At 44.1% G+C, this 26,026-nt stretch overlaps 1 protein-coding gene across 3 annotated transcripts; it reads right to left on the bottom strand.

The window, feature by feature from the left end:
• Window positions 1-1,238: 1,238 nt before the first annotated feature.
• ANGPTL5 (angiopoietin like 5) lies at window positions 1,239-25,960 on the bottom strand. Of its 3 annotated transcripts, none has more exons than XM_083737107.1 (9): window positions 25,859-25,960; window positions 23,864-23,977; window positions 20,915-21,062; window positions 18,902-19,005; window positions 18,049-18,142; window positions 15,547-15,647; window positions 10,652-10,772; window positions 9,214-9,399; window positions 1,239-2,690 (listed from the first exon to the last, which is right to left on the bottom strand). In XM_083737107.1, exons 3-9 carry the CDS (start codon window positions 20,967-20,969, stop codon window positions 2,380-2,382), a joined length of 972 nt encoding a protein of 323 aa, XP_083593233.1. In that variant the 5' UTR covers window positions 20,970-21,062; window positions 23,864-23,977; window positions 25,859-25,960; the 3' UTR covers window positions 1,239-2,379. The 3 variants fall into 3 exon arrangements, with proteins under 3 accessions (XP_083593233.1, XP_083593232.1, XP_083593231.1); XM_083737106.1 differs by lacking the exons at window positions 23,864-23,977; window positions 25,859-25,960 and adding exons at window positions 24,096-24,336; window positions 24,562-24,841; XM_083737105.1 differs by lacking the exons at window positions 23,864-23,977; window positions 25,859-25,960 and adding an exon at window positions 23,216-23,774.
• Between the last annotated feature and the right edge of the window lie 66 nt (window positions 25,961-26,026).

Here is a 26,026-nt window from a genome sequence, read left to right as displayed (position 1 = left end):
GGTTGTTGGCATTCGTCTGTCTTGAGAGTCAATGAAGTCAAACTGCAGGAGAATCACAGCACCTGCGGCTTCAGAGACTGGTACCTTGTAACTGCTACCTCCTGCATTGCTTTTGCTGCACTTGCAGCACCCAAGTGACCTCTCTGGGGTGCAAGCCTAGTCAGTGTGTATGGAGGGCCTGGGCTGCCCAGACGAAAATAGCCTGCTCTCTGCCTTGCTGATGTGGTCCAAAGGAAAGCAGAGCAATACCAGCTTGGCTGGAGTTGCCAGAAGGAGGCATACATGGCGCCATCCAATTGTCAGGGACTGCACTCTGGAATTGTGTAGGGTTTACTCCTTAGCCTTTTCTTCTCCCAAAGATGTCCAGCAAGGCAGAGGGTACATATTTACCCCATAGCCTTTTCTTCTCCAGAACATATATCCCACAAGGCAGCAGAGGTTGAGGATCAGAGTTTTCCTTCTCCTAGATGGGATACCTTCCCAGGTTGATGAGCTCCATCTGCCCCTCATTTCTCTTTACAGAATGTGCAGAAACTGCCTTCTTGACCATTGGACCGACTGCTGGTCTTGTCCGCTCAATTCACCTGTCTTAGCATGCTGGGGAAGTCCCTAACTCATGGAGGGTTTGAGACCCATCTGCTACCCTCACCTGGTTTAGCCGGCCAGCCAAAGCCATTTCAGAGGGTGTGTCCGCTGTCTCATGCTGACAGCTTTTTAGAGCCACAGGTGAGAGCTGAGTGCAGGGTGGGGACCAAGGGTGGAAAAGCTACCCCTGAAGGAACACAATGTGTTCCCCACCAGAGGTACTACTCCTCCGTTAACACCCCATACCCACAGAGAAAGTCAGGAAATCTCTCCCCCCACAAAAAAATTTGCTCAAACATGGGTTGTGTGACTCAACACTGCCCAGAGAGTGGGGGAAGAGAAGAAACAGGAACATATGCTGTATTACTTCTTTATTATTATTATTATTATTATTATTATTATTATTAAGATTTCCACAAAACAGAAGTTTCAAACACATTTTAAAAAAAAGACATTGGGAACAATGTTAATATTCCTTCCTGCTGGAACACATTCAATCAAACCACAGCAAGTTGTTTTATACTTCAGAAAATAATGATGTGAAAAGCAAGCCCTATCATTTTGCATAATTATATAAAATAACAGCGTGGTGGCTTAGCACTGTGTATGAACCCTATCAGTGCTCCTAACTTCAATGATTTATTTTTTTAAAAAACAACAACAACCATCTGTTTTATTCATATATCTCGGGGGCAAAAATCCTAAACAAATTGGTGGTACCTTTTGAAAGATAAGAGACACAATTTTATGGATATAAGCGAGTACCTGGGCATTTTAAACAATGAAATAATATTCATGTTCTATCAATACTCAGAAAAAGTGTCCCCATTTTAGCCGTATATCTTTGAAAAGTAAGTGCTTCAGAAATCTTGGCGAAGGAAATTTTATGATGCACAATAAAAAATACCCTCCACCACCCCTTTAAGTGATTCCTTTTTATTTTCTTTCCAGAAGAGAGAAATAGCCTTATTGGTTTCCTTTCCTGGGGCTGAAATTAGCCCCAAAGGGGCCAATTAAAGCACATTTCCTATTATCTGGCACAATTGTAAAACAAGTGTGGTACCAGCAAACAGATTTCTTTTCTGTGAATAAATATGCATGTACCTGATATGCCATCTCAGAAGAAAAGCGGCTTCTTCCCAACTCACACCTCATTCTCCGTTGCCTCACTGCCTGAGGAAAACAGGCATATATTACTCTTCAGTGGGTAAGATTCCCTTCCAAATCAGATCCTCAAATGCCAGCAGTCAGGTTTGGATATACCAAGAACACAAGAAGCTGGGCACTGGTCCATGCCGTTCAGTATTGTCTAAACCTCCTGGCAGTAGCTCTCCAGGGTTTCAGGCAGAGAGGCTTTTCCAGTCCCACCTGAGATGGCAAGGATTGAACAGGGGACCTTCTGCATGCAAAGCAGATGCTCTCCTTCTGCCTCCCCCTTTCTTCCAAACCTTTTCCCTTAGGATGACATCCCAGATGTTAAGTTATGTTGACTCATTTTAAAGATAAAGAAGGCTTAATTGGCAACGCCGACCAAGCTGGAATTTTTGAGATCGATGCTTAAGGCATCGTGATTAAGCCAATAATGGCATCCAGGTATTTAGTGAAAATATTAGAAATGAAGCTACAACGTAGTGGGATTATAATTATGTTGTGCTGGAAAGTGCTGTTGCAAAGTAAGGTGTGCAAAATGCCTCTAACTTTTCTAGAAATGGACTGCTAAACTAAAACTTTGCGCGCTACAGTCTGAAATGAGCTACCAGACAGCCTAATTTCAGAAAGTCAGGCATTGTTCCATTATTTGAAATATGTTCTTCTGATTTTCATTGAAACTGATCTAATTTTGACTGGTTTGTCATTCACTGTCCAAGTTTCCCACCGAATCCCTGTTGCCAGCATCCTCCTTGTGACCCGGTGAACACCATTGAGATTTGCAAGGCCGCACTGGCTGAACCACCAGCCTGTTTTCTCACTAAAGTTACTGCAGCTCTTCACGGGCTGCTCCTGGAGAGAGCAGGCTGGATTGCAGCCATCATTGTCCATATCAAATGTACTAAAAGGTAACGTGTTCTGGTTGTCTTGTTTTCTGTATCCCCGAAATGCATCACCTAAATTATAGGAACAAAAAAAATAGGAGAAAGTAATTAAACACATCTGAATTAAGCATTTAACAGTGCAGGTCCTGACTAACTTGGGCCCTACATACTTACTAGCTAGTAACCATGAAGGCAGTAATGCTTCTGAATACCAATTGCTGGAAACTGCAGGTGGGCAGAGTGCTGTTGCGCCCAGGTCCTGCTTGTGGGCTTCCCCTAGGCATCTTGGCCACTGTGAAAGCAGGATGCTGGACTAGATGGGCCATTGGCCTGATCCAGAACACTCTTATGATGATCTTGAGTTATGTTCTTACATAAATTGTCATTCTCCTGCACTTCTTCTACACGTCACAGATTCAGGCAGAGGGTGGGAAACAGTCTCTGCTAATCTATATTACACTTAAATAGACACAATAGGAAGCGCTTCATTCATGAATTGCTCCTAGCAGCAATATCTGGAAGCAGATTTATAGGGCAACTTTCTTTTCTGTGGCATGCTGAATTATCTAACACTGACTTTTACTTCTGCTGTGAGCGAAGTATGTGTGATGTCACCGAAAAGGTCTTTGTGCCTATGAAACATCTACCTAATACTCTTCTACTGGAGGACTCCCACAGCCTAAGCAAGAACTTCTTCCAGAATTCACGCACTACCCTTGTAGTATGAGCTGGCTTTCTGTGGCTAAGTATCAAAATATACACAGCTTGACTTTGACTGCCTCGTCTTGTTTGCTCTAGTCTCCCAGCAACACCTATGGCTTCTAGACTGGCCAAAAAACATCATCAGTGAAGTCTTTAACGATGATTTTAAGCAAACTCTTCACTTGCCTTGAAATCATTCTGCCTATTAACCAAACTGTGTGTAAGGTTTTGACTTAGATTATTCTGAAATAGCTGGCTGTTATGTACTGAATTGAATAGGATCCAAACTGCAGCAGTCTGATTGGTCCTAGAACAATAGGATCCAAAAGGCAGCAGTCTGATTGGTCCTAGAACAATAGGATTCAGAATGCAGCAGTCTGATTGGTCTTAGAGCAATGCAGCAGTATGATTGGTTGGCAGGAACCAACCAATCATGCTCCAGATAGAAGTGAATCCACAACCTGATTGGCTTACAGTAGAATTCTGGAATTAGCCAATCATGTGCAGCCCATTGTGTAAATAATGTATATAAAGCAGATACTTTGAGGGGGCATCCATTCATTCCTCCTCACCACTATGAGCTGAATAAAGAGCATGAAATCACTTTGCGACTCTGAGTATATTTCACTGGCGACGAAGGTGGGATCCCGCTGAGCTGACTGCCACACACAGCACCGCAGCACCGCCACCTGCCGCACCGCTGCCTTGCACCGTGTATCCAGGCTTCAGCTCTGGGACACAAGGAACTCAGAATGGCAACCGACAGCAGCTTCTCGCCGTTCAACCCAGCATCTGGAGACTGGGAAGCGTATGCCTCCCGTTTCACCTTCCTCCTAGAAGCCAAAGGGGTCACCGATGCAGAAGACGCCGAGAGGAGGGCAATATTCTTCAGCGTCTGCGGAGAGGAGACGTTTGAAATCGCCCGGGCTCTCCTTGCACCTGAAGATGTCGCTACTGTTCCATACAAAACAATAATGGAACAGCTGAAGGGGCACTTTTCTCCACAGCCCTCAGTGGTGGCTCGTCGAAATGCCTTCTACGCAAAGCGGCAAGCCCCTGGGGAAACCATAACTGGGTTTGTGACCTCTCTCCGCCAAGCTGCCCGGTTCTGCAACTTCTCAGAGCTGGAGAACATGCTTCGTGACCGCCTCGTCGGTGGCCTGAAGGATGAGAAGCTGCAACGACGCCTCTACGCTAAGAAGAACCTAATGTTCCAGGTCGCTCTGGAGGAGGCCCTGGCAGCGGAAGCTGCCGAGAGGTCGACGCAAGAGGCACGGCCGAGCCAGCCGTCCCAACCGAGGGTCCACCATGAAGACCTCACCGACGACTCAGGATCCGACAGTGAGGAGGTGCACCAAGTACAGCAGCGCACTCAAGCAGCCCACATACCACAGCTGCCTCGACAAGAAGGAGGGAACTGCGCAAGCTGTGGAGAAAGTCACGAGAGGAGGACCTGCCGTTTCCGCAACACAGAGTGCAGGCAGTGCAGAAAATTGGGACACATCGCCCGGGTGTGTTGGGCTTGGCCCACCCGACGCCAGGCATCAGGTGACCAATCCAAGAGCCCCAGGTCCCGGGGCCCAACGCACCAAGGCAACTCGACGGAGCTCACGGACTTCCAGGTATACCAGTTGCCCCACCCCAACGTAGAGAAAATTTATGTAGAGGTACAGATAGAGGGGGCCCCATGCCGCATGGAGCTTGACACGGGTTCAACTCTATCCATAATCTCGGCAAGGACCTTAAGGAAACTGTGTCCTACTGGGGGTCCCAAACTCAGGCCGACCCCATTCAGCCTCCGGGACGTCCAGAAACGTAAGGTCCCCACAATGGGGATGGGGACCTTCAGGGTGCAATACCGAGGGCGGACGCGGCAACTGGACTTGCTTGTGGTCAAGGGCCCCTACATTAGTTTACTGGGATTGGCATGGTTTGGACCACTGGGGCTAGCCATCACCGGGGTGAACCACATGAGCTTACAAGTGGACGTGGACGCCATATGCAAGGAATTTCCGGGGGGTTTCGATGGGAAATTGGGACAGTATACGGGCTCCCCCCCCCCATTGCTCTACAGCTTGACCCTGCAGTACGACCGGTTAGGCTAAAGGCCCGCCGGGTCCCGTTCGCCCTGAAACCCCGTATAGATGAGGAATTGGACCGACTCGTGGAGCAAGGAGTGCTGGAGCCGGTGCCTAATGCCCCCTGGGAAACCCCAATCGTCACACCCATCAAGCCTAATGGTTCGGTCCGCATCTGCGCAGACTACAAATGTACCATAAACAAGGCCCTCACAGCCCATGCATACCCAGTGCCAGTGGTCAGCCATGTCCTTGCCACCCTGGCTGGGTCGAAAATGGCCCAAGCATATCAACAGCTGCCAGTAGATGAGGCTACAGCAGAGGCACAGACGATTGTGACGCACAGAGGAGCGTTCAGGGTAAAGCGGCTGCAATTCGGGGTCAGCGTGGCACCAGGCATATTCCAGAATCTAATGGACTCTCTCCTTAAAGGGATTCCTGGTGTCACCCCCTTCTTCGATGATGTGTTGATTGCCGGGCCCACACCAGAGGAGTTTGAGGACCGCCTCCGCACCGTTCTGCACCGTTTCCAGATGGCGGGTCTCAAGGTGAAGCAGGAAAAATGTCTACTAGGAGTGCCTCAGGTGGACTTTCTGGGATTTATGGTGGATGCAGAAGGGGTCCACCCGACTGGGGAAAAGGTACGGACCATTTGTGATGCCCCAGCGCCCAAGAACAAGACTGAACTTCAGGCCTTCTTGGGACTATTGAACTTTTACCATTCCTTCCTTCCCCACAAGGCGGCGGTAGTGGAGCCCCTACACAGACTCCTGGGCAAGCGGGCCCCTTGGGTGTGGGGCCAGCGCCAGGAGTCTGCATTCCAGGCAGTCAAGGACTTGCTTGTCTCAAACTTGGTCTTGGCACACTTCGACGAGAAGCTGCCGGTGGTGCTAGCATGCGACGCCTCACCCTATGGCATTGGCGCTGTCCTGGGACACCAACTCCCGGTTGGAAGAGAGGTGCCGGTGGCATACTTTTCCCAGACACTCAACGAAACCGAGCGGAACTACTCGCAAATCGACAAGGAGGGTCTGGCAATCGTGAAGGGAGTAAAAAAATTCCATGATTTCTTGTATGGGCTGCCCTTCACCGTGGTGACTGACCACAAGCCGTTGCTGGGCTTGTTTGCCCCCGAAAAGCAGACCCCCCAAGTGCTATCTCCTCGCGTCCTCAGGTGGTCAATTTTCCTTGCCAGCTACCAGTATGCACTGATTCACTGCCCTGGGAAGGCGATGGGCCATGCGGACGCCCTCAGCAGGCTACCACTACTGGAAACAGGCCCCGACCCAGCACCTGCACAAGAGGTTATGAGCCTGGAGCTGCTTCCCGACCGCCCCATTCAGGCACAAGAAGTTGCACACCATTCCAAGAAAGATAGGGTCATCTCCCGGGTCCTGGACTGGGTGTGGAGGGGATGGCCCAGCAGCAGCCCCGGGCCAGAATTCGCCGGCTACACAACCCGCAAACATGAACTATCAGCCCACAAGGGGTGCCTGTTATGGGGAAGCAGGGTCGTTGTTCCCCAGCCCCTCCGCAAAAGGGTCCTCACAGCCCTACACGAGACACACCCAGGGGTAGTAAGAATGAAAGCCCTTGCCAGGAGTTATGTGTGATGGCCGGGGATTGATGGAGAGATAGAGGCCTGGGTCAAACACTGCCAGGCCTGCCAAGAATCCCGCCCAGATCCCCCAAGGGCCCCAGTCCAGTCCTGGGAGTCCGCCCGAGCACCATGCTTACGCCTGCATGTGGACTTCGCTGGCCCCTTTCAGGGGAAAACATTCTTCATAGTGGTGGACTCCTACACCAAATGGCTGGAAGTCGCACTGGTACCGTCCACTTCTACGTCCGCAGCCATCCGGGTACTACGCAGGCTGTTTGCAACCCACGGGCTCCCTGACACTCTCGTCTCAGACAACGGGACTGCATTTACGTCAGGAGAATTCCAAACCTTCACAGCACAGAACGCCATCCGCCACATCCGTTCGGCGCCATTCCACCCGGCCACCAATGGCCAAGCAGAACGCATGGTGCGGACCACCAAGGACACCCTTCGCCGCATGACGCAAGGGGATTGGGAGTACCGCCTTGCCACATTCCTTCTAGCACAGCACAGCACCCCCAGCTCAACGACTGGCCGGAGCCCCGCTGAACTACTAATGGGTCGGCGCCTTGCAATCAGATTGGACCCCCTTCACCCCGATAGAGCTCAGGATGAGGTAGTGGTGGGGGAAGGCAGGAACCCCCGGACCTTCGAGGCCCAGGACCCAGTGTACGCAAAGAATTTTGGGGCAGGCCCTGCATGGGTACCCGCCACAGTCACCAGGGTCACTGGCCCCATGTCGTACGAGGTGCTAACAGATGGGGGGCAATGCTGGCGCCGCCACTGCAACCAGATACGGCGACGATTCCCGGGAGAAAACCAGGAGGAGGAGGACAGGTCAAAGGAGTCCCAAGGGAACAGTGGGGCAGTGAGGCCCATAGAGCAGCAGGGGCAAGCAGGAGAGGCAGAATCAGTAAATACAGAGAGGACCTGTGAGGCCGAAAGGACACCGGAACCAGAACCACGACTGAGCAAGCAGGTTGCACCAGACCAAACAGCCCCATCACAGCCAGCATCCTTGAAACACGAGCCAGAACCTGAACCCCGGACCAGGGAACACCCCAGGCCGCAACGCACACGTAGGCCGCCGGCATACCTTGAGGACTATGAATGCAACCTCCCGGGCTGGACTGGAACTTAGAGGGAAGGGGTGTTATGTACTGAATTGAATAGGATCCAAACTGCAGCAGTCTGATTGGTCCTAGAACAATAGGATCCAAAAGGCAGCAGTCTGATTGGTCCTAGAACAATAGGATTCAGAATGCAGCAGTCTGATTGGTCTTAGAACAATGCAGCAGTATGATTGGTTGGCAGGAACCAACCAATCATGCTCCAGATAGAAGTGAATCCACAACCTGATTGGCTTACAGTAGAATTCTGGAATTAGCCAATCATGTGCAGCCCATTGTGTAAATAATGTATATAAAGCAGATACTTTGAGGGGGCATCCATTCATTCCTCCACACTACTATGAGCTGAATAAAGAGCATGAAATCACTTTGCGACTCTGAGTATATTTCACTGGCCTAATACATTGCCTTACCACCTAGCTCCGTGCTATCAGTAAAATCTCAGTTATCTTTTCCTCTAAGAAACAAACAAGGGATTAGTAATGGTGGGTGAATCCTAGTTTTAGCAATTGCTTGCCCCAATTCTTGGTCTATATTAGTTTTCCACAACCTGGCACCCTATAAATGCTAACTCCCATCAGCCCCAGCCACGTGGCCAATGATCAGCAGGAATGATGAAAGCTGTAGTCCAAACATCTGGATAACGTCAGGTTGGCAAAGGCTGTCCTACATTATGGATGCTCACAATTGTGTATATACACATGTAGTCTTACATTACTAGAAAGACGTAAAGTAAACTGTGGGGAGGTTCTCATGCAATCCCTTCCAGTGTCTCCAGTGTCGATTAAATTACTCCCTTTACAGATTTACACACCATCTCTCAGCAAAAGGTTCCCAAGGCAGTTCACATAAGCAGCCATAACGTGTAATATGGGAGCTGAGTACCTTGGCTATGACAACGTTGGTGATCTCAGAGCTTGGAAAATGTGCCTCTGAAATCATGATACTTGCTCCAGCCAAGACACAGGAGCTCCTGGCAGATGTTCTACAGTTTATTGTCGATATTTGTTGACTTGCCACCCTATTTTCACATTTGCAGAGCCTATCATTTTAAAGCTAGACTGCTGCTCCCGTCTGAGTCTTACCGGCATTTCCAGAGTAACGTCCTAAATGTATTTTAAAAGAGCACGCTTCATCCTCTAACCAAAAACTGTCATACGATGCGTATGCATACGTGTCATCTTCAGCCTCCAAGCCCACATAAAGCATGAAGCTGGCTGTTTTCTGGTTTGCTATGTGGAAAATATTTCTGAGGCCGAGCCAAAATTCCCCTGTAAACAGAATTAAAATAAAACTCTAAAAGAACAGAAGTGAAGATTTGTCCCTACACACACACACACACACACACACACACACCTTCAATCTGTTTGCTATTAATCCTGAACTAGTTAAAGGAAGCTATGTTTAATTATTGATTTATACCCCGGCTTTTTCCTCTGACACACACATAAGGCAGCTTACAGATAAAAATGAGAACCATTAAAAACACAGAAAAAACTATTATTAAAACAATCATTAAAAAACAATTATATATTGATAGAATTAAACTAGCTACATAATCAATCTGATCTATTTAGTTTTTCTACCATAACAAAGCAATGATCTGAAACTTCACGTATAGGTTCAGCTGAACAACAATCTGCTCCCTCAGTCACCCCGGAAGTGGGAAATGCTCAGTACATGCAGTGGGAAATATCAGTTTATGGTGCTTGATATGGTTCCATTAGGATGCTCTGCCCTTGGAGGCCAATGGATCCATTGAGTTTCCAAGCAGCTTTGGGGGGGGGGGGATTTTCCAGGTGATATGGCAGGCATTCCTGTAGGAGCCCTGGCTCCCGCCCATTATAAATCATACCCCACTTCCCACAGGTATACAGCTCAGGACTTCCACTCTTATTAACTCTCAGACATGTTGGGTTTCTATTCCTCTCACTCTGCAGATATTGTGTAGGATTGGTTCATCACATGTCTGTGTTATGCATTCCAGCACCAACTGTTGGTATCACGGGAGTGGATGTTTACTGTACTCTGTTGTTGTTGCTTTCATTTCTGACTTCTCTCTGAGGAAGATCAGAGAGAGGAGACATGTTTTCTTTGGTTCTGCCTTATGCTTATTAAAGGAGCTTCGTGTTCACAACCCCAGCCTAGCTCTGACTGTGTTTTATCTCTGCTGGACTCTGGATGTGTGCTCAATGTCTCCAAGACGTGAGTAAATCGTCGGGGAAGGCTGTCGGAACTCCCTAGAACTGCACGCTGATGGGAGGGACAGCTTGGAAACGTTCTTGTTGTTTGCCTGGGGGTCGTCCATGCCCCTGGCCGACCCAATAAGAAGAATCTACCTCACATGGTTGTTGAAAGGATAAAATGGGAAGGGGGCAACCATGTGTGTCACCTTGAGCTTCTTGGAGGAAAGGGAGGGATATAAATATAATAGCAAAAACAAACATGGACACACCAAAGTTGTATGTCCCTAGCTGGGCTGGAGTAACCAGAAAAAAGTCCTAACAAATAACAAATTGCTACCTTCAAGGTCACCAAATCCATTCATATAGTCAGACCATGTCCTCTGAAATTCAACGAGCCCCTCAGTTCTCTTCTGGATCACTGTCCATCCCCCTCCTCGAAAATCCATCTCACACAATACCTGAAACATATATAGATGATGGTGGTGAAATCTTTTTGTAAAGAAGCTGGCAAATTCCCACCGCGCACACACACACACCCCGGCCAAATTAAGCAAACACTAACATTTGTACACAATATAGATTTCTACAAAGATTGGCTTTCAGTTTTTCCCAGTGAGTTCACTAATTCTTCTCATTTTCCCTTCCCTTTAAAGAGGTCTTGGAAAAATTATTGGAAATAATTTGTTCAAGCTAGGTGCAGCAATGTTATCAACACAGGACACACACACACACACATGTATTTATATGTATGTATGTGTATGTGTATGTATATGTATATGTATATATGTATATGTATATGTATATGTATATGTATATGTATATGTATATGTATATGTATGAAAGAAAATAGCTTTTCTGAAGCTTGCAGGGATTGCACCTTTGACATGCATACCTGGGGCTTAGAGTCAAATTATTAGTCAATGAGTGTATAGATTTCAAAGCTAATTTCTTTATTTTCTTTTTCAGATGTCCTCTTTCAATAACATTGCTATAGTTATATATAAACGGAGCAAGGGTATTTTAACAGTGTGTGAGAGAAAGAGAAAGAGAGAGATGTTTGGACCAAATCCAGCCCTCTTCCAAACAGCTTCATGGGTGGATATCAGCTTTTGCAAAGGTACACAGTCCTGATAACTAGACCAACCAGAAATGAGGGACATATATGTGGCACCCATTTGTGTATGCTGTTTTCAATTGAATTAGGTGTGCTTTCCATGTGAATGGCCTCTAGCAGGCAACTGCTTTTCCTTTTTTGCAATTTAAGTTCTATTCAAGAGTGAGCCGTCAGACTTTTCTGCACCTCTCCCTTCTCTGTTCTGAAGTGCCTTCATCTGGCCCTCTCCGAAATTCAAAATCCTAATTTTATTTTCAGTTTTAACCTCCTCCTTAGTTGCTACACATCCTATAACCATGTTTTTCCATTAGTTCTTGATCTCTGGCCAGTGTCATAAGCAAACATTTTTACTTATTTGATGACTTCAACTTCTGTAGACATTGGCAGTGATTCCTAAACACTGGAAAGGTTTTTATTTTTTTTAAAAAAGGAAATATGGAAGTTAATTATCTTAGTTATTTCAAAAATATCCTCCAGTGCATGCTAAACTATTTCATGATTTATATATTTAACTCCTGCAAGCACAAAATTGGAGTAAGGATTTTAAAAAACAAAACACCATGGGAATGATACTGTCAATGTTAAGCATTTTCTTTTCAGGCCACAATGTTAGACTGAATCGGGGGTAAGGAACCAAGCCTGGGGGCCAGATGTGGGACTCCTCTTAGACTAAACCCTCTCTTTATCCACACCCGCTCTTCCCAGGCCATGCCCTTTATCATCTCTGTTCACACCCTCCTTGAATGTTTTTCCTGGTTGTAATGTGTCCTTGTAGTCTAATACTGCCTCGTGCTTTCCTGGATGGAAGATAGAGAGATGTGTGTAAAACTAGTCTACTGTACCAAAGTAAAATTTACATTTGTCGCTCTGCCCACTTTTGCTTCTTGAGTGCAACACGCCTACAAAGTTGGGAGGGAGTAAGACTGGTTTGACAACCTGTCTCTCACTCAGCATGTCCTGACTACAGCCTAGGTGGCAAAGCAAGCAGTGTAGGGGTGAGCTCCCCGCTTCTCCCCACCTTGCTTGCTTCCAGGACACCCACAATGGCAACATCACCAACATCAGGGCACCATAATTTCCCTATGATGCAGTTGTGAGAGAAGAACTCTGCCCGCCCCCCCCCCAAAAGCTCCTAGAGGACTATCTTATTATCTGCTTCAAAAAGCTTTAGATTGGTTGTGACTAGGGATGGAGGAGAAATTTGATTCAGTATGCATTTAAACCGAAATCCACCAAATTTGCACTTTCTGAAATAATATGTGAATCAAAACACAGCTATCATTCAAAATTTGCACTTATCCAAATTTTGCAATTCAGCCAAGCAATGTGAACAAAAATTATACCGTATTTTTCACTCTATAAGACACACTTTTTCCCTCCTAAAAAGTAAGGGGAAATGTGTGTGCGTCTTATGGAGTGAATGCAGGTGGCACAGCTATCCCAGAAGCCAGAACAGCCCCTTCTGTTTCTCCTCTCGCTTTGCTGGAGAGGCGCTGCACAGAGAGGGAGAGAATATTTTTTTTTCTTGATCTCCTCCTCTAAAACTAGGTGTGTCTTATGGTCGGGTGCATCTTATAGAGCAAAAAATACGGTATATGGATATTTTAACTATAGTGTGCATTTGATTGACATCCTATGCTCTTTTAAAATGAATTTAGGGGGGGTTATTAGGTTGCTGTTTTTATTTTGATTATGTATTTTGTGGTTTTATATTTTGATTTTATTCCGTGAACCACCCTGAGACATCCGGGTATAAGGCGGTATATAAATTCAATAAATAATAGTATATCACTGAAAATAACATACTAAAATACATTGCTTGCAAAAATGTGTACATTAGTCAAAACTGAATATAAAACAGAAACAGAAACAGAGAGAACCAGAATTGACAGAACCTTCCATCCCTGATTGTGACACTGCCACTACAATGGCCATGGGAAAGAGACCACCTCCGTTCTTGTGGCAGGACTTTCTTTCCAACCTGCCCTTTATAGTGCCAGGTTTATACCAGTGAGAAGTTAGCTAGAGTTTCTGTACAGAGACCTTTTAAAAGTTCAGTTAATTGTGAGTTTTGAATAATAGTTGTACTCCTTTAGCCTGTAAACACTTGCCCACCTTTTATTCCTTGTGTTCTCGCTACATAGTCCTCTGATTAAAGATCTGGAGTGCACAATCAAAAGCACATTTTCTTAAGTCTTTATTAGTCACACAAGGCTGATCTGGCAAAAGCAACAATCCCAAGACTGATCCCAAGAGGGAGTGTTTGTTTGGCAGGTCACTTCGGATCTCTGGAACAGTATTCTGTGCACTGCTGTGACTGCATTCTTGGTTTTCAAAATCATAGTGCAGCTAAGAAGCAAAGCTCCATGTTAAACCCTTTTTTCTCTCTCCCATAGGGGTTGAGGAGAAATTTGATTGTGTTAATTCGCACTTTCCAAAATGCTATAAGAAGTAAAACATGGCTATCCTTGAAAATCTGCACTTCTTAGAATTTTGCAATGCAGTTCTCCTGCCAAATAATCTGTACAAAAATTCATATGTGCATATAAACACATATATAAGTGAAAACAAAATACAAAAACACATATTAAGGGAAATTGCTTTGCAAAAATGTGTGTATTAGGCAAAGCTGCAGACAAAAATGTGTGTGTTAGGCAAAGCTGCAGATAAAAATGTGCATATCAGCAGAAATCCACACTAAAATGCTGGTGAATTTCCATGAGAACTTTTTTGGGGGGAGGGGGATCAAAAGACTGATGTGTAAATGTGGAGAAGCAAATTTAAGAATGGAAAAATGAGAAACCGAAACTGACATGTTTATCCATACTGGGGGTGTGAACGCAGCCTTGGCAGCCACTTTATCTTTACTGTTAAAGTGTCATATAAAAAATATGTCACATTGGTATTTATGATTTTTCTTGTCGACTACACAAAAGGAGAGACAGAGCTTCGCGCTGTGACAAATGGGTGTTCTGTCTTGTTGGCATTTGTAAATGAATTCAGCGTTTTCTTACAAGCATCACTAGTATTTCATTTACTGTTATTTTGCAATTCAGGGAAAGATCAGCAAGCTTATATCAAACACAGTTAAATAATTAAGCCCCCTCAATTTCGAAGAGACTAATTTGCACAATGCATTTCTTGCTCCCATAAGCAGACCTAATCTTCCCCTATATTTGTGTGGGCAAATGAGATAGGGTCATAGAGTAAAAGGCTGGAGTTCTGTGGCAGAACACCTGCTTTGCATGCAAAAGTTCAAACCTGCACATCTCCAGGAAGGACTTGGAAAGACTCCTGTCTGAAACCCTGCAGAACTGATACCAACTGGGTAGTCACTCTGGACTAAACTACATGGACCAATGATTCAGTATAAGTCAGTTAGTGAACATCAGAGGAAGTCAAAGACTGCTCCTTGGGGTAGTTGTGTGCTACTCCTAGGTATTCCTGGGACCCCTATATCTGTTCTTCCACCTACTGCTAGTGATAGCTCTGAGCCCTTGGAATACTGCTCAAAGAAAAACAAGTTGGTATAGCTAATGAGCTGTCAGTCTCACAAGGTAAGCTTTTCATCTGTAGGAAAGTTGCCGTTCTCCCTTTGCCCAGGCTAAACCATGATGCTCAAATGGTACAGCCATCTAAGCTTCCCAAGAGCCGTAGTCTCTCAGGGTGTTTGCTAGCTGGGGAAAATTACAAGCAAGAGGATTGCCTAAGACTTCAAGGACTGCTGACATGCTATAAAAATTATTATACTTAGTGCCAACATTGCTGTTCTTTCCTACGGGAGTTGAACCACACCTGCTAGTTTTTAGTTTGGAAAAAAAGGGTACTTGAAATGCCTATGAAAAATAGTGAATCAGCCGCATTGTACTCATCTGCTTTCCAATGTTTCATGCTACAGTCAGTACATTTCAGTGACTATGCTTCCTCTCCTCTAAGTTACAGTACTTCCAGTTGAACAAACTGACCCCTCATATCAGATTTAAAATATTGGCACTTGGTGGCGGCTTGGAAAGTGTTAAAACCACGGCTAAAGCGACAGGGACTGCTTTGATGCAGCCATAAGAAGAGGGGGGAAACAACAATCTAAGCAAACAGTAAAAATGAAAAATCTGTATTACCTCAAAGGGATAACTTGATCCTTCTGGATGGATTATGTAGAGACCGCTTGGAGTTTTTGTAACAGAGCCAATGGTATCTTTAATATCGCTGCAATCCAAACCTGGCAGACAACATTACCAGAGGAAGTTCAGGTTCAACTTTGTAAAATGGAAACAGAGTTAACCTTTTCTCTGACAGTCACTTTCCCCCTGAACTGCCTCCCCCTGGCTTTGACTCTCTGCCAAGGTTTCGGACCCATGTTAATATAAACAAGAACATGGAACGCAGGCTTCTAGGCAAAGTGACTGGTAGGTAAAGGTTAAGCATGCACACACATGCACACATTAGTTGCACCTGACCGCAGTGCAACATGTTTTTTGACCCATAGATTATTGTACCATTCGAAAGAATTAGTTTACCCACACTTGAGAATAATGTAGCTGTTAATCTGCATTTTCCCATTTGCATTAGACTTGAGTAGTCCACATTGGCATATATTTGTTTTTTTTTTTAAATAATTTTTATTAAGATTTTCCAAATTAAAACAAATTAAATCCAATTTATACACTTCTTCCAATAACCAGGACTTCCCCCTCCCCCCCCTCTTGTGTTCCAAATCTTCTAAATAAACAATTAAATTCAACAAGTTCTTATCCCCAAATTACACTCATCGTCAATAACCCAATTTTTTCAAATTCCCATCCCCTAAGATCTGTCTTCCCTTCCACGAGTTCCCCCCTTTCAAATATAGTGCAGATGAAAAGAAAATACCAAAAGAAAGAAAAAATAATTTTACAGCCTTTGGATTCCAAATTTCCCTCCCCTCTTTCCCTGTTGCGTTCCTTATATCCCTCCAATTCTAGTATCTTCCTGGTGTTCCCACATTTCACTAAACCCATATCTCTCTGATTCTTTACCAGTCATTTTTAATCACAAGTGTCCAATCTTAGAAGGAGTCTATCTCAAAAAGGGGCTCATTTCTTCTATCCAGATTTTTGTATCCAGGAGTAAAAACTCCAATTTTATTTCCATAAGCTTGTCAAATCTGGATAACCCAAATGTCCCCACTTCCAGTTCTGTCCAGTTCTTGTTGTTTCCTTATTCTTGTCGGTCACTCTCCTCCTTTTTGTTTCCCTGTTCTCCCGCAGAAAGGTTCTTTTTCCAAAAGCTTCTAATTCCTCTGCAGAGGCTTGTTATTCAGGAGCAAAACATTACGTCATGTCCCTTTCATTTTCCAACAGATAAATCCATTGTTTCTTGTAGTATGTAGACCTCTGTAGACAAAATAATGTTCCATTTCTGCAGTTTCCCAGGAGGTTGAAAGTTCTGTTCAACTGTTCAAGTTTCCTAGCAAAAACACATGCAATATCCCTCAGCTCCTCTAGATGGATTACAGTAACTGAGTTCCCTTCCAGATCACATCCACCAGTCCAAGTAACTTGTTAATCCTTATTTGAAACAATTTGTATCCAATTTATATCCAAATGTAACTGGCAAAGTCCTCAAAACACCATCTCTATTTTGTTCTTCCGTTTTGACAGCTCTTTGACAGCTGTCAAAACCTCCATTACTCTTCTCCAGGTATTCTCGCAGATCGCTCCAGGGATTCCGGGGGGGGGGGTGCTTTTTAATACAAATTCTCCTTTTCTCCTCCAGCTCAAACTTATAATTTTCCCTCGCGGAGTTGTTAGTTCATCAAGATAGGGTTACACTCGATCTTAGTTGTCAAGTCCTTTGTTTTGTCTTTTCTACAATAAAGGGGGGGCTGACTTCCTTTTTCCACCTCCCCCGTTCGCATCAAATTTTAAAAATTTATCCCTCTTTTTAATCCATAGTCCAATTACTCACGGGTTTTTCTTTTGGATCCAAATTTTCAATAGAAGAAGCTAGCGCTCTCCACCGAATGGCATGCGGCTTCGCTCGGCAGGGGAAGCGGCGGACTCAAAGCACCACCCCCCCCCAGGCGCCCGTTCCTTAGCCTTTAAAAAGGCTCTTTCGCGGGCCGGAGAGGGGCGCAAAGGTGCCAGCCGAGTCACCATGTCCATGGGGCTCCGTGCCCATGGCTTTTGAGGGTCCCCGCGTCGCCGGCGCGGTAGAACCCAACCCCTGCCGAGCCGGCTCCCTCCGGAGCACGGAGGGAGCCCGCCATTCGGCGATGGCGCCAACCCGGAAGTCCCACATTGGCATATATTTGAATACAAGGGGCAACTTCTGTTTTTCCCCTTCATATCCAATCAGATGGATGGCAAAGAAAAATAATTTATTACTTCTTATTAATTATTATTATTATTGCTATTATTTCATAAAATTTATATACCTTTTATTTAAAAAAAAACTCTCAGAGCAACTTACAAAAAGACTACAACAGTGAAATGATCAATAAACACTTTTGTTTTTGCAAAATCAGTAATGGCAAACCACTCCCCCACCCCCAATCTTTCTTATTTGTACCACTGCCTTACCAGGAGGAGTTACGGAGCAAGAAGAGAAATGGAAAAAGTCAGGAAGCAAAAAGTATTTACCGTGAGACTGAACAGCTCGATGAGGAAATACATCAATTGGTTTTCTAGATAGGTCTGTGTTTAAAAGCATAACCCGACTCATCAGTTCATTGACCTGTGTGATCACAAGAAAAACCTTAAACCATTCTTAATGTTCAGGGGAGCCCAGCATTGCCTTATTTTCTTTTCTTTTCTTTTCTTTTATTCATAACCTTGAAACAAACATTAACATGGGATGTAATTCAGCCCAAATTAGGTACTTCTACAATCCCAAGAAAAAATACTAAATGGGGCTTAATTCTGAGTAAATATACTGAATATACATCTGGTGGCACACCCCACTGATTTTGGTCGATTAAGCATCTTTTATGTGGAGCAATCCTAAGAAAAACTTCTCAGAAGGAAGTAACACTGAGCTCAGCAGGAGTTAGAAATTAAGCTGAGGACAATAGCCTAAGTATCTCCTAGTAAAATCAATATGACTGAAGAATGCTTAACTTTGGCTAGCTCATACATACGGTTTATAATTCATATTTTTAAGAATACAGCTGCCATTTCCCACCTATTCACTGACTCATACAGAATAAATCTGAGGAGGGTCCTACTTAAAAAGCTAATAATATATTTGCTGACCTTAATGGCTCCCTCATATCTACCCCAAATGGTGTTTGTGGCACGGTAAGAAATCAGCAGTTTCTTCCCAATGCTGAAAACAATAACCAAATACTTGCTGTTGCAAGACAAATTGTTTTTATGAAATGTGCTCACTATGTTTATAAACTGGATTTTGACATTTAGTTCAGCTGAATTAAGATAATTCAGTAGAATTAGTCCTGTACAGAAAGAAATGCCTTCTGCAAATAATAACTGATACCTGATCGGAAAGATAATCGAGAGAAGACTGGTGATCATCCATCATGTTCCGTATCATCTTCTTGGTACTTCTTGCATATTCAACTAGAGAATTCTGCAAGTTCCCTTTAAGCAAACAGACTGTCAGTCATTAAAAAAGTTACTGAAATAATGCAATGACACATAACAGAGCTTTCTTCAGCAATTAGCGTTGTGTGGTAATATTTCAAGCAGGGTAAAAGCCTGACTACATGTGATGCTCACAACTGTGATGCTAACTATCTGTGTGATTAGCAATCAGGTTGTTGGTTTCTTTTTAATTAAATGCCAGGCACAGGGGACAAACAGCAATCAGCACTGCAGTGCTGGGGCAAGTTTAAACCTTCCCTCCCCAGCTGTGTACTTCCTCAGACTTGGCTGCCATAGTAATTGACAGTAGGTTAGAACTCCCATTCACACAGTGGCGTAGCGTGGGTTGTCAGCACCTGGGGCAAGGCAAGTAATTTGCGCCCCCTGCAGTGAGAGAGAGTGAGTGAGCCAGGTAGGGGCAGAGAGCTGCGAGTGCGAGCACCCCCCCCCCAGAAGTTGCGCCCGGTGCGGCCGGCCCCCCTACACCCCCCACGCTACGCCACTGCATTCACATCAGTGGGAACTTTCCTCTTTCTAATAATAATGGTGGTATGAGGACATTTACTGAGATCACAGCTGGGGAGAGAAACCTCAAACCACCTCTCCTTGGAAACAATCTCTGCTTCTTCATGGTTTGTTTGTTTGTTTGTTTGTTTTCTAAGCCAACGTGATTGCTCAGCACTTTGTTAGCGTCACACACAGTTAGGCCCTAAATCGGCTTCTTTGTAAAAAGTGGGATTTGGATGATTTTTGGATTTGAATCAAATTGCTTAGTGTCTTAAGGTGCTGGGGGTGGCACATCAAGACGATGATACCTCAGTCCCTCATATCTCCAGTTCAAAGGATTGCAATAAGCAGGGCTAAGAAAGTCATCTGTCAGGATAACCTGAAGAACTAATGCCAGTCAGAGCAGACAAGACTGAGCTGGGTGGATCAACAACCGGAATAAGGCAAGTTTTGCATGTTCATGCCACTTAACATCAGTGTCTGCATTTGTAGATGCAGAAAATTCCTGAAACAAACCAGAGTTGCAGCAGGAAATGAAGTATTTATATTACAAATGTGGAAATGTTCAGCCTACTAGGTTTAGAACTGTTTCACCCTGTGCTCATCCAACCCCACCAAGCTTTAGATATATGACACCTGTGTTGAGTGAATGAGCTGCACTAGCTGCCTACTGACAACCAAATCAAGTTCTAGGTTTTGCTACTGATATTTAAATCCTAAACAACCTGGGATCAGGATACCTAGCAGTCCCAGTATGGACCAAGGCAATCGTTAAGAACAGGCATTGGCAAACTCGGCCCTCCAGATGTTTTAGGACTACAACTCCCATCATCCCTGGCCACTGGTCCTGTTAGCTAGGGATGATGGGAGTTGTAGTCCCAAAACATCTGGAGGGCCGAGATTGCCTATGACTGGTTAAGAATTTTCAAAGATCCATAACCAGTGGATTGCCACTTAGCAACAACATGGAAGTAGGCATTCTCAGTGTAGCACCCACCCTCTGAAATGCCTTCCCTCAGGTTACTCATGAGGTGGAGATAGTAATGATCTTTAACCAATGCTTTAAAATGTGTATGTTCACAGTTTCCCTTAGTTTTAAATTTTTAGTTTTGCACCCTGCTCAGTTTTAATTGTGATTTACACTTATGATGTATTTTTATCTTATTTTTATCTACTTTTTAGGAAGCTTTGCTGAGTGTTGTTGCATTTTAATTGCATTTATGTAAATTTCTTAATATAGTGAAAATAGGTAAGTAGTATATTTATTTTTAATAAATAAACTTAACATACTGTGAGCGAAATACAAATAAGTTCAATACCGTATCATTTTAGCAATATCCCAAGTTAGCTTGCAACAGTGAATGAAAGGAAAGAGTTTCTAAAATACAGAAGTACATACTACACATGTAATGTTTTTCTTCTCTTAACACTTTAGCTTGAAAATCACAGGGCATGTGACATTTTTTCTTCTCCTGTGGATTTTCCGAAGATTTATTTTTTGTTCCTGGACTGGCTGCCTCTTCCACAGTGGTTGTGGCGAAAGTACCCTAGAATACCAAACAAAAGGGGGGAAAGATCTGTACAGAATGTAGATAAAAGAATTTAAAAAGATGGCAAACATTTTCATCTCAGAATAAGATGGTTCAGAAGATGTGAAATCTAGGCTGTTAAGTGGGGCAGTGTAGAGGAGCACATGGCACCAAAAAGCTGCACTGGCTGCCAGTGTTACCAAGCCAAATTCAGGGTGATATGTACTAACTAAAGTACTGTCACATTTATGCTTATTTAATATGTGATCAACTTAGAAAACAGCCAGCAAATCTCTGCAGAAGTTATATAATTGGGTATTATCCAGTATGACCCAGGTGGTTTCCAGGAATATGTAACTCAGCCACAGAGCACAAGGCGTAATACAGTGCCCCTTGAGAAAGTAAAAAAGGGGGCTTTTCCCTCCTCACTGAATGATGAGAAAAACCACAACCAACCCTCAGATGTTGAATTAAGGGTACAGAGCTTAAAAGCACAGGGTGTGACTTTTCAGTCACAAGGCTGTATGGCCAGTACCTTCCAGTTTACAAATTAAATGCTGATGTTTTAATGCTCCCATTTTAGCATAAAAATGAGAAGTTAAGAGAGAGGAAATATTAAAAATGGAAATATTGAACTGTTGAACTTCCTGAAGCAATGAAGAAAATGCCATTGGCTTTCCAAATATTTCCTTCAAATTCCTCTCCTTTCCCATATAAAGAAATATTCCATTAGCACAGCTCATAGTTTTGATTAGACTGTATTCTTTGCAGCTCTCCTGCAGCCCCAACAAAATATACTTATTTATTGCTTTAAGGCCACAATCCTAAACACTCTAGGGAGTAAAACCTATAAAGTTGCCTTATACTGAGTTAGCCCATTGTTCTACATAGCTTAGTATTGTCTACACCAGGGGTCAGCAAACTTTTTCAGCAGGTTGGCCGGTCCACTGTCCCTCAGACCTTGTGGGGAGCCAGACTATATTTCGGAAAGGGGGGGGAGAGCGAATTCCTATGCCCCACAAATAACCCAGAAATGCATTTTAAATAAAAGCACACATTCTACTCATGTAAAAACAGGCTGATTCCCAGACCGTCAGTGGGCTGGATTTAGAAGGTGATTGGGCCAGATCCGGCCCCCGGGCCTTAGTTTGCCTACCCATGGTCTGTGTAAACTAACAGCAGCTCTCCAGAATTTCAGGGTTGTTTTTTCCCCTCAGTGCTACCTAGAGGTGACAGGGACCTTTTGAGACCTTTTGTATACAAGGTATGAACAAACTGAGCTACAGCTCTTTCCCACAGTATCTTCCCCTTCTGGCAGGAGCAACATCATAAGAATAAAGCAATTACTGAGGCCAAAGAACTGTAAGCACCCAACTATGCAGATTTTAAACAGTGTTAAGTAATTAGAGAACTGAGGTGAGAATGAAGCTCAAGAAATTGCCTTACATGCAATCCTATTATACATGTATACTCAGAAGTAACTCACATTAAATGAAATGGGGCTTACTCCCAGGTAAGTGGGTATAAGGCTTTAGCATCAATTACAAACTGACCCTTGACAAAATAGCAATAACATAACCAGATGTTGGTTAAGTAACCTAGAACTTTAGGGTTTCACACACACACACACACACACACACACACACACACACACACACACGGCCAGAAACATTATAACACTGAAATGTAATCCTCCCTTAAAAATGTTTTTCAAAACTTTCTACACAAAGTCATTGAGAACCTCTAGATCTATTGCAATAAAGGATCAGAATGCCCCTTGACACAAGTAAACTAAAAACAAATGATGTTATTTTGTATTTACAGTAGTGTATGTGTGTTTAGAAGACGATCCAAAAATTGCAAAGACCATTTACTATTTGTGAAGAGGTATGCCTCCAAGTTCAACTTTTATTAATGACCTGATAAAAAGCCATGCCTTCACAGACGTTAATGAAAAAACTCTCAGTAACTTTAGTGGGGACTTCAATCTATCTTTTCAACTAGGCAAGCAACTGCATTTACTATGTTAGTTGCATTAATATAGTTTCAGCAAGGTCTTTTCAATAGAAATACAACTGCACTCTGTAGACACACAATAGCCCTCCGAAGCAAAAACATGTTGAAAGCAGGATTTCCTTAATCTTATCAAGGCAATACATTGCAAACCTTACCATTGCAGAACATGGCTTGGCATTACCAAACACAGTATCGGCCCCAATGAAAAATATGATATTTAGGAAGATCAGTGAGGATGCACTGAGATGGATCATCTCTGAGTTGAAGAAAGGAAAAGGTTTCGAAGAATTTCAAACTGCCTTGGAAAAGACTGTCCACTAACTGATGAAGTCTTGAGTTAAGAATTCAGGAATGTGTACAGCATAAACATTAGCCAGAAAGCCAACCCTTTTATGCCCGGACTTCAGAAAACTTACACAAAATTTTATGTAACCCATGTCTGCTTTAATCCCCCAAGCAATTGTAAAGCATAAAATCATTTGATCCTAAAAGCAAATATTGCTGACATAAAGCAGTTGCTACTTAATTAAGATCTGAAAATAACTGTTCTGGGAGGGTTGGATCAGTGCCAATGTTCTGCAGGACGAAGTGCAGGGCTCTTTTTTTATATGGCTTGCCAGTGTCATCAGATCTTTGCCCAGGCCATAGCATCTAGCCACCTGGAGCAGACCACATTGAAGGTGTTTCTGGAGACCCCCATGCCCAAAACAGCTTGCCAGAAAGCCCATCCTCCCCCTCCACCATTCCTCTCTTCATCTCTTCTTCACACTATCTGAAATGCTACAGGTCTTCCTCCCCTCTACCTTCTCTACATTCCATCCTCACACATGCCTTTCTCCATGCTGTTTCAAGAAGTGTAGAGCGAAAGAGAAGGCTGCCAGGGGAAATTCAGCCCACAGGATGCCAGCTACCAATCCCTGTTCTTGGGGAGAAAACAGCACAAAATCCTAGCTACTGATTTCAGACTCTGACCATCTGGAAATAATATACAGATCAGCTTGCACTAACTCACAGGAACAAAAAAACGCCACTGACCTCAATAAGAAATGGCTTAGGTCCATGGTACCTCAGCCTTCACCAACCTGATGCCCTCCAGATGTCTTGGGACTGCAGCGCCCATCAGCCAGCACCAGCGCTCACGCTGGCAGGGGCTGATGGAAGTTGTAGTCCAAAACTTCTGGAGGGCTCCAGGCTGATGTAGGCTGCCTTAACAGAGCACTTCTTTATATCAGAGGCTCAATGAGGGTGGGGACATCTTGCCCACCCACAGTCACACCTGAGAGCCAGTTACAGATAGGTAGCTGTGTTGGTCTGCCATAGTCAAAACAAAAAAATTCCTTCCAGTAGCACCTTAAAGACCAACTAAGTTAGTTCTTGGTATGAGCTTTCGTGTGCATGCACACTTCTATCTGAAGAAGTGTGCATGCACACGAAAGCTCATACCAAGAACTAACTTAGTTGGTCTTTAAGGTGCTACTGGAAGGAATTTTTTTGTTTTGACCTGAGAGCCAGTGTATCATAGTGGTTAGTCTTAAACTAAGACCTGGGAGAGACCAGGGTTCAAATCCCCACTCCTCCATGGAGCTCACTACTGGGTGAACCTTGGTCCAGTCACTGCCTCCCAACCTAACCACCTAACAGGGTTGCTGTTGGGATTAAATGAACAGGGAGAATAGAATTGAAGGAACCACAAGCCTAACCCTCTCCAAGGCAGGAATCTCAACAAACAACTGCCCCTTTTTGTTTAGGCAGGTGTTTGCCTTATTGAGTTGGAGACTATCACTACATTACCCCCCCCCCCCACACACACACCTTTTGGTAATATCATATTTCTGCAATATGTATTACTGTACCTTTCAGGTTTTCACTTAGAATCACAGAATTGTAGAGTTGGACGGGACCCCTGAGGGTCATCTAGTCTAATGTACAGGTAAGCTGCCCTGGAGTACTAGAAGGGCAGTACGTATAAATATAAAAATGTGGTGGCGTAGCCAAGAAAATCAAGAAAAATACTTAACTGAGGTTCTGCCCCCCTAACATGAAGCCTGCCCCTTCCCAACATAAATCCTGGTTATGCCCGTGCATATATGTAAATGTGGCAATGATATATGTATATGTATTTATTTTTTACACACACACAAAAAGGTCAGGGGCCAGTCAAGCCTTACCTGATTTAATTTTAAAAAATATTCTACAGGTAGCAGATTGATTGCATTTATATATCCCTCCCTTCTCTAAGGAGCGCAAGGTGGCATACCAGGTTTTCTCTCCCTGTTCTTTTAATCCCCACAGCAAATACATCAGCCTAACCTCAAATGAGGTGGTTAGGCTCATTGCTTTTTTCTTCTCTGGGGGGACGCAGGAGTGCGCATACCCCTAAACATTTTGTGAATCTTTGTACTTTTGTCCATTTACTGTATTTGTTTTTCCTGGTTTGAACTATAAAATGGTGATTTTCTTGAGTCAAAATGAGAGTACGCCTAAACATTTTTTAAAAGAAAAAAAAAGCACTGGTTAGGCTTATATATACATATGTATATATGTGTGTATGTGAGAGTATACACACACACATATACATATGTATATGCAATGTGTGTATATATATATATATATATGTGTGTGTGTGTGTGTGTGTGTTTTTACTTTTTTTGCCTATATATATCGGCAAACGCAAAAAACCCACATTCCCTCACCCCTCCAAAAAAGATAAAGTATTCGAGGAATGTGTGTGTGTGTGTGTGTGTGTGTGTGTGTGTATATATATACACATACATACATATACACACACACACACACACATAGATATATATTCGCCGGCCGGGAAGAGACTAAACGGCCAGCCCGGAAAGGCGTCTCCCCCTCAGAGTCTCCGCCTCGGCGTGGCCCTTGTCTCCGAGCCGGCCCCTGCGCATGGCGCTCCGCCCCTTCTCCTCCTCCGTCTCCCTTGGTTTCCGTTGCGAAGGAAG

Source organism: Podarcis gaigeae (assembly GCF_964106915.1).
Source record: "Podarcis gaigeae genome assembly, chromosome: 4".
Taxonomy (NCBI): domain Eukaryota; kingdom Metazoa; phylum Chordata; class Lepidosauria; order Squamata; family Lacertidae; genus Podarcis; species Podarcis gaigeae.
Note: the sequence above shows the minus strand (reverse complement) of the source record. Positions and strands in the feature narration are given on the sequence as shown.

What these genes read in the sequence shown, in the direction of transcription:
- ANGPTL5 (XM_083737105.1), bottom strand. Translation starts at nt 23,314, where the DNA reads ATGATCCATCTCAGTGCATCCTCACTGATCTTCCTAAATATCATATTT. An exon ending in TCGATTATCTTTCCGATCAG is followed by an intron (nt 18,143 to 18,901) that starts GTATCAGTTATT and finishes GTGATCACACAG; the next exon opens with GTCAATGAACTGATGAGTCG. An exon ending in ACGTTACTCTGGAAATGCCG is followed by an intron (nt 2,691 to 9,213) that starts GTAAGACTCAGA and finishes CCTATAATTTAG; the next exon opens with GTGATGCATTTCGGGGATAC.